Raw genomic sequence first — 9,187 nt, forward strand, 5'->3', positions numbered from 1 at the left:
TATATTGATGCAGGAAGGTCATTCCCACCAATATCAACATCCTCATCCACCGGATCATTACCTGTTTACGAAATCGATTAGACAATAACAAAAAAAATTAAAAATTGGAAGGCTTGGATAAACTGAAACTAACCTTTGCTTGGTTGCCCAAATAAAACCCCATTCCTAGACACCTTCATATTCTGCACCCAAAACATGTAAAGTATTACCGATATGGATTTTAACTGTCATTCATGGGTTAAATAAAACAGAATTACCTCTGTAATGCAAGGAACAACTTTTCTTTGATTATCTTGTTGATCCTGTATATAATCATCTACAAGCTGTCATCACTAGAAAGTGACGACAAATTGCTACCACTAGATGTTTGATCAACACATAAACCTGTTCCATCAGCTTGAACTGAAACAGCGTTTTGAGTTTCCTAACCCTACAAAATCAGAAGAAAAAAATCAAAAACAAAATTCCTATATCTCACCAACAAAGTCACAACAAACCCAAATCATAACTCAAAGTACAAGATCAGTTGTTATTGTCGTTACCAGAGTGCTTAAAGGAGATAACGCTGTAGAGATTGTTAGGTTATTTACAGAAAGAGAAAAACCTTCGACCCTCTCCGCCTAAAATCAGATAAAGATTAACCGTTAAAAGGTCAGTAGTGGTATAATTAGTATCCATTTCAAAAACCGTTGTTGTAAAAATGAAATCTTATTAACTCTTACAGTTCAAATCGAGCAAAAAATGATCTTAAATACACATGCATTCCAGATCTAACAATACCCCTAAATTTTTCTTCAGAAAATTAAAAAAATAAAAATTACCATGTTTCTAAATTGAACAGAGACAAGACCATCTAGACGTATTCTGGTATTCTAATCTTAGATGAAATTTAAAAAAAAAAAAGAATCAATTGGAAACTCTCAATCAGACGGAGAATAGATAAGGGAATGATTGAGAGAGGAAAAAAAAGACAAAGAGAAAAAATTCCAGATGGAGATGATGGAGAGATAAAGGAGCAATTACTAACTATACCTTCTTCTTACTCCACTGCTGAAGGAAAAGGGAAGAAGAGGGGTTTTTGGTTTTGTTGATACAAACTGTTTTCAATCCCACGAAGGATAAAGTAGTCATTTAGCCTGTGCTACATGTAATAATCCCGTGCACGACATCATGAACCGTCCATATAAGACACGTGTAAGTAATCTTGACAAAGTCAAAAAAATTTGACCAATCATGTGGGTCCAAGACGTTAGTGCTAACAGTTGTGGCATTAAATGAACTCTGAAAAAAACGGTGGCAGTTTCTTGAATCAGGATTTGCAAGTGTGGTAGTTTGTTAAAATTCCCAATTTAGAGAAAATTGGAATTTTATTCCTTCACCAAAATGCCCTTGACACTTTTCTACTTGCATGAAGACTTACCAACACGTGTAGCTGCATGGAGAGTTATCACAGCAACCCGGTGTAGGATTTGAGCTGAAATATTCTAGAGACATCCCCAACTTAGGTTTTAAGCAGCGGAAAAGTTGATAAAAGCACTCAACAACGGCTATGAGTGTTCGGTATTCGGATTCTACCCCCACACTACACAATTTTGGACTTACCTAAATAGGTCGGTTTCGGGCTTAAAACACGATGGAAAATTTTGAAGTATTACACCAACACAACTTGGTTGTGTTGTAAGTGCATACTCAACAAGGAACGTCCTGCTATGTATACGGTGAGGGAAGCACGAGAATTGGGGCACACAGATTATGTTCGGTAAAGCTGTAGAATTCGATTGGATTCTTCTAAAAAGGTTCTTAAACGTTTAGGTTTGACAATAGTAGTTAGGGATGCTTGGACTCCATGGTACACCTACCAGGTATGCATAACATCATTTAAAATCAAAATCCAGGGGTTTAAGTACGCATACCCATTTGCATACTCCCCCAGGTTATGAAAATTCGTTTGCAAACCGGTATGCATATTTAACGTCGATATTCGGTAAACTTGTTTTGGCCGTAACTTCTTCGTCCGAACTTGGAATGACCTCATTCTTTTTGAAATTTCTTCCTCTTTGAATTCTTTTCAAAATAAAGATGAGAATTCCTGAATTTGGATGAGTTAAGAATGGTCCTTGTCCTGTCTCTTGTTTTTGAGTGTTTTGCTCCATTTCGTCGCACTTGTTCCACTTCTCTTGGACTTGGGCACTTGGATTCTTAGAGTAGTACTCTTCTAAGCGCATTTGTACCTTTTACAAGAATGTTTTTGGTGAATAACAAAGAAGGAATTTCAAGAATTGGCAGTAGTACGCATTGCTATAGGATTCTTGAATGTTCACAATCATCTTATGTGAACTATGATGCATGGTATTTAATAACTTTGTATATTCTTCTTTGAAAATCTTTTTATACGCCTTTGGTAGCTATTATTGGTGTAAATCAGGGCGAAAAAAATTGATTCCACCTTCTAAGGGCAAAGATTGTTTTTGCAGTATTAGTCTTTATGACTTCATATATTGCAACTTGTTATGGGATATGTGTGTTTGCGTCCGTGAACTATGATTGTCCCATACGTGGTCAAAAGTTAAATCTTTCATATGTCGATATGCAAGTATTAAAAAAAAGATTGAATGAACTTTTGACAAACAAAAGTTAAGCCTTTTATGTCATTATACAAATATTGATGGAAGAAATATGTCATTGTGCAAATGGTGATGAGAAATAGAATGAATATTTTTCTATTCCGCAGTATTGATCTTCCCTGATCCATATTCTTATGTATATACTATGTGGCTCCGTAAGTTCTCTTATGTGAGCATTTCCAACTAGATTAATCATGAATTCTTTTGTGGTTAATTTGGTTGAGTATTCCGATCAAATTAATCATGAGTTCTCTTATGGTTAGTTTAGTTGAGATTTTTTGATACAAAATCATTTCCTTTTGTGATTTTTGGTGTCCAAAGAAATCCTTCTTTTCTAGTAAAAGTAAGGTCACTCTTGTTGTTCTTTCGGGAATGACATTTTATGGGGGAGAGTTCTTAATTAAACTTGTGCTTAATTGCCAAATCTTTATGGGGAGTGCGGCTGTGGAATATTATAGGGATTATCTTGTATCTTTATAAACTCCTTGATGAATGCATTTAGCTTCGGCTACATGATGGCATCTAAAAAGTTGATATGTGCTTTCTTTTGGTCATGAAAACTCTCTATGGAAATTTCATTAGGATCACACTAGTTTTCGTACCTTTTCCAATTTTATTTACAAAAAAATGGAGAATTAATGTGTAGTTCATGTTGATACATGAAAAATATCACCCCTTTAGTCGGGCTAGTGTGCCCTCAAAGGGGAGGCAAGTCCAACATAAGACATGGGGATTTAGGGACTAAAGCCCAAGTCCACCAAGAAAGTGTCTATTAGATGGAAAGGACAAGGAGGAATTAATAGGAAAGAATGAGGTTTCATTAGAGAAGGAATATCATTAGTAGTAATTAAAGAAGTTTAGGACACATGGCATGATGTCATAAAAGGAAGGGGCTTTTGGAAAGTCTATATAAAGAAGGAAAAGGTACAATGGAAAGACAACTCTCTCTCTTACTATTATTAGAAAAGGTGAGGTCATTTGGTTAGCTAGGACGGGTAGAACCTAACGAGAAATCGGGTATTAACATTTGACGACCACACCCGGAGACTCGTGCCTAGTTCATCATGACACACAGAAGGCGCTAACTCAGGAGCGAGAGAGAGCCCAAACGTTCCCCCGCTCAATCAAGAAGGCGAGAGGGTGGGGATTAGTGACAGTCCCGATCACACAAGTGAGAAAACCAGGCACCATGCGTGAAGAAGATGAACAACAGAGAACTGAGGAAGCGCCACCCACCCATCCTTCCCTCAAGGAGCTACAGAAGGAACTAGAAGGCCATATACTAAGAAGACTCATGAAGGCAGCCAATGCCGAAAAGATCGCCAAAGAAATAATGGAGAACGCAAAGGAGGAAGAAGAATAGCCCGTAGATACGACGCAGGAGGCGATGGCAAGATACTTAGAAATGAATTATAGAGTTGTAAATCAAGACAATTACAACTTCATGGGGAGTCCTTATTCCTCTGAAATAACATAATATCAATACCCGAAGGACTACATTTCACCCAAATTCAAGATCTATAATGGTCAAGGAAACACAAGAGAGCATCTCCGCCGGTTCTTATCCGCTATGAATGATCGTGCAACTGATGGGAAACTATGCCTAAGAGAGTTCCAAAAGTCGTTAACTGACAGCATTCACTTGGTATGATAACCTAAATTCAGGAAGCATCAGCTCGTGGTCAACCATGTCCACACTCTTCCTCAGAAAATCCTACGCAGCAAAGAGGAAAGTCACAACAATAGACCTGAGTAAGTGCAATCAACGCTCAGGCGAGGAGATAAGAAAATACATCGCCAAGTTTTTCCTGCTCACCCTTGATTGCCATGAGGACGTCATAGAAGAAGTGCTAGTGGAAATTTGCGTACTAGGGATGACCCCATCCTTTAAGAAAAGCCTGGTCAACTTCCGCTTCCCCACTTTTGTAGATTTAGAAGAAGCGGCTGCAAGGATCGCTGACTACATTGAGGAACCGAACTCAGACTACATCTGGCGAAACTCGGTGAACACCGCATCAACCGCGCCCAGGAATACTAACATAGCAGAAGCGTAATAATTTGGATCAAGGATCCGAAAGATAGTGAAAACTAGCGTGAAATCAATAGATTCACAAAAGCTATAATAAAACTAGAGAACAATAAATAAATAAAATATCTTTGATAAATCAAATAAGGTAATAATGCTGAATGTGTAAATTCTACAAGGTTAGGCCTTCTTATATAGGCTTCACTATTTCCTAAAAGTAATAAAAATAGAAAAGGAAATCATACCAAACTAGGAAACTTCATAAGTTATAGAAGTTCTAGAATAGGGAAATCATAATTTAAGAAGTAATACTAGAAATAGAATAAGGTTTGACTTCATGTTCAAACGGGGGTGACTTGGTCTAGATGTGTCCTACATCAGGCCCCCCTTCTTGAAATCAACTCGACCCTGAGTTCGGTGTTGGAAGAGAAAACTCATCGCCTGAAAAATAAAGAAAAATATCCTTAACGTTGAATGTGGACGAGATATTCATATGAGCTGGTAGGTCAACAACGTAAGCATTGTGGCTGATCTTCTTGAGAATGCGAATGGGGCCAATCTTCTTGTACTTCGTTTTGTTGTAGGTACCAGTAGAAAAACGAACCTTGTTTAAGTACACCATAACTAGATCGCCAACTTCATAAGACCGAAAACATCTTCGACGATCAGCATCTAGCTTATACTTGGCATTAGCAGCTTCCAAGTTTTTCTTGACCTTATCATGTAGTACTTGTAGGGACTCGATCATGTGATCAGCTGCAACATTGGAACTAGGTACTGATGGTAAAGAGACAAGATCCAATGTGTGGTTTGGAACCTTAGAATAAACGATTTGAAAAGGTGCATAACCTGTAGATCGATTATGAACTGAATTGTAGGCAAATTCAGCTTGAGCAAGAGATAAATCCCACTGTCCTGGCTTGTCTCCAGATAAACAACGAAAGCCACTGTAAAGAGGCAAATTCCCTAATGATCAGTTTACTACTTCAGTTTGCCCATCTGTTTGCAACAGTGAAAGGATTCGGAGGCCACGCTCAGAAAGCCATCGGGATCGTCAGCTTGGTCATGAGGGTCGGTCCCATTCGAGGGCCAACGCCTTTTTACGTACTGGAAGACGACACTACGTTTCATGTGTTACTAGGACGAGGATGGTTGCTTAATTATAAGGTGGTCGCATCAACATATCATCAGTGTGTAAAGACTAACATAGGTGGTAAGCAGTACCGAATTCCCGCTACGAGTAACCCCTTCGGGCCAGAGGAAGCATACATGGCGGACGCAATTTTCTATGACGAGCCTAAGAAGGAAGACGAGGTGCCAGAAGTACAACTCATCCAATTACCAAAATGGGGAGAAGAAGAAAAATCAGAATCAACCAAGTCCGTATTTAGCCCGTCCAGACTGGTGTTCCCAACGGAGAAGAAGAGGAAACAAGGCGAGCAACCCGGTTTTCAACGTTTCTCCAAGACAAATGGGGGATATGTGTATCGCTTATAGAAATTAACTGAGGGAGCGCCCGCAAGCACATAAGACTACGCCGACGTACATATGAACGAAGCGGAAGCTCCCTATGAAGGCATCGAGCAAAGTTTGTCCGAGCTCCTTTATAGCACGATTGATGTTGAGGAGCTACAAAACCAATCGGCGGATACTACCACCAAGGTCGCCGAAGAACGAACACCATAAGACCACACTATGGATGAAATGGAAGAAGTCGACATAGGGACGCAAGGAGATGAGCGCCCTATCATGATAAGCAAGAATCTTGACAAAGAGGAGAGGGAAACCTTGATCGCGCTGCTTAAAGATTACAAGTACGTGTTCGCCTACGATTACGACGAGATACCGGGTCTGGACAGCGACCTTATGGTACACAACCTCAGAGTATCACCTGAATTCAAACCCGTGAAACAAAGGAGCAGAGAATTTCCCAGAACCACCGCTCTCGCAATAAAAGAAGAAGTGGAGCGACTGCTTAAAGCCAAGTTCATCAAGCCTATCCAGCACCCTACCTGTCTAGCAAACGTTGTTCCAGTAACCAAGAAGAATGGGAAAGTCAGGTGTTGTGTGGATTACAGAGACCTGAATCGGGCTTGCCCAAAGGACGATTTCCCGCTGCCAAACATCGATATGACGTTGGACGCGACAAGGAGAAAGGGGAGGTATTCCTTTATGGATGGATTTATCGGATACAATCAAGTAAATATGGATCCCTCAGACTCCAAAAAGACCTCCTTCCAAACTCCTTACGGCAAATTCTATTATGTGGTAATGCCATTTGGTTTAAAGAATACCGGCGCCACGTACCAACGCACCATGACGTCCATATTCCATGACTTGCTGCACCAAACGGTGGAAGTGTACGTCGACGACATTGTGGTCAAGACACAAGAAGCCGAGGACCATATCTCTCACTTGAAAACAACTTTCGAAAGGTGCAGAAAATTCAAACTCAAGATGAACCCACTCAAGTGCGCCTTCGGAGTGACATCCGAGAGGTTCCTAGGCTTCACAGTAACTAACGAATGAATCCAAGTGGATCCAAACAAAGTAGAGGAGATCACAATGATGGCATCGCCATCCAGCACTAAAGAGCTGCAAGCTTTCATAGGGCGGATATCATATTTACGACGTTTCGTTCCTGGTTTGGCGCAGCTAATGACTGCGTTCCTTCCCCTCCTAAAGAAAGACACACCCTTTGTGTAGGGAGAAATACAATGCGCCGCGTTCGAGAAGTTAAGGAAATGTCTTGTCAGCCCCAGAATCCTCAAGACCCCAATATGAGGAGTCCCCCTCTATCTCTACACGGCCTTTACTGCTTCGTCAATAGGCGCAGTCCTTGCAAAAGACATGGGAGAAGACGAGCTGTCACCTATCTATTATGTTATCCGAGTTCTGCGAGATGCGGAATTAAGGTACCCACGCTTAGAACAGGCGTGTATAGCTTTCATGTACGCGACGCAGAAGTTGAGGCCCTATCGCTTGACATGCGAGATTATCGTGGTGGCGGCAGCGAACCTCATAGCCTACCTAGCCTCGAAACCTGTCTTAATAGGAAGGACCGCCCGATGGCTACTACAACTGTCAGAATTCGAGCTCAAATACCAACGCCCGAACGCGGTGAGAGGACAAGCAATAGCCGATCTCATGGAAATGTTCCCGGGAGAAAGCGATGATGCGGTACACGCATACATACCTGGAGAAGTGTCAACCACATATATTGATAAACCTTGGACAATGTTCTTTGATGGGTCATTATATGGTTCTGTCGGAGGATCCGGGGTGGTATTCGAAGCGCCACAAGGAGAGATTCTCTCGTATTCATTTAAATTGGACTTCCCATGTAGTAACAATGTCGCGGAATATGAAGCCTTGATTTTGGGACTCCGAATGGCAAAGGAGCTCAATCTGGGAAGCGTGGAAGTCAAAGGTGATTCAAGACTCGTGACAAACCAAGTGAATGACGACTTTCATGTCAAAGAACCGCATTTACCGCCCTATCGGGCAGAGGCCCAAAGATTGATGAACCAAACGGGGTCGACCCTGGATCACATAGGCAGGGGTAGAAACAAGCACGCAAATGCCCTGGCAACCCTGGAAACCCTGGCAAGAAAAGTGAAATTGAATGGCGAGGAAGAGGGTACCGTCACAATAAAGAGAAAGGAGTTACCTAGTACTTGGAAAGAACACTTGTCCTTCGAGGAAGCAGACGACTGGAGAAGAGTGTATATTGAAGACCTGATTCGGATGGACGAAAGACGAGTGATACACACCCAAGCTCTGAATCAATTCGTTGTGATCCAAGGATCCTTGTATTATAGGGCGGCCAGAGGATCTCTCGCGAGGTGTGTAAATAAAAGAGAAGCTGAGAAGTTGCTCCAGGAACTGCATGCAGAAACATGTGGACAAACCGGCGCCGTTCACCTCTACGGGAAACTTCAGAGGAAGGGCGTGTACTTTCCAAGTATGTCAGCTCAAGCATCATCACTCCAAGATAGTTGCGCCAACTGCCAAGCACCACCGCAACCCGCGACAGTCTGCACCATCGAAGAAGCTGATTGGAGGCAACCCTACTTCGATTTTATCCAACACAGGAAGTTACCGAGCGAAAGACAGGCGGCCCTCAAAATCCAAAGGAAAGCGACGCGTTTCTTCATACACGATGGTGTTCTTTATCGTAGAAGCTATGGTAATGTCGGGTTACGATGCCTGTCAAGTCAGGAAGCGGTAGAAGTCATGACCCGGTACCATGATGCGTAACATCAAGGAATACGAAAAATATTCCTATAGCTATACGAAGGAGGCTTCTACTGGCCAACCATGGATAGTGATACCGCGGAACACGTCCGAAAATGCTTACACTGCCAAACACACGGAAATCTGAACCAAGCACCTTATGCCCTGCTACATAGCATAGTAACGCCCTGGCCGTTCCATAGTTGGGGACTTGATCTCATAGGACAAATCAACCCAACGTCCTCAAAGCGTCATAAATACATAATAACAACAACGGAGTACGCGTCCAAGTGGGTTGAAG

At 41.6% G+C, this 9,187-nt stretch overlaps 1 protein-coding gene across 1 annotated transcript; it reads left to right on the forward strand.

Moving 5' to 3' along the window:
* The first annotated feature begins 7,500 nt into the window (after nt 1–7,500).
* On the forward strand, nt 7,501–8,910 carry LOC113334683. Its single transcript, XM_026580880.1, has one exon. The coding sequence runs from the start codon at nt 7,501–7,503 to the stop codon at nt 8,908–8,910; it is 1,410 nt and encodes a 469-aa protein (XP_026436665.1).
* Nucleotides 8,911–9,187: the final 277 nt, after the last annotated feature.

Source organism: Papaver somniferum, unplaced genomic scaffold (assembly GCF_003573695.1).
Source record: "Papaver somniferum cultivar HN1 unplaced genomic scaffold, ASM357369v1 unplaced-scaffold_137, whole genome shotgun sequence".
Classification (NCBI taxonomy): domain Eukaryota; kingdom Viridiplantae; phylum Streptophyta; class Magnoliopsida; order Ranunculales; family Papaveraceae; genus Papaver; species Papaver somniferum.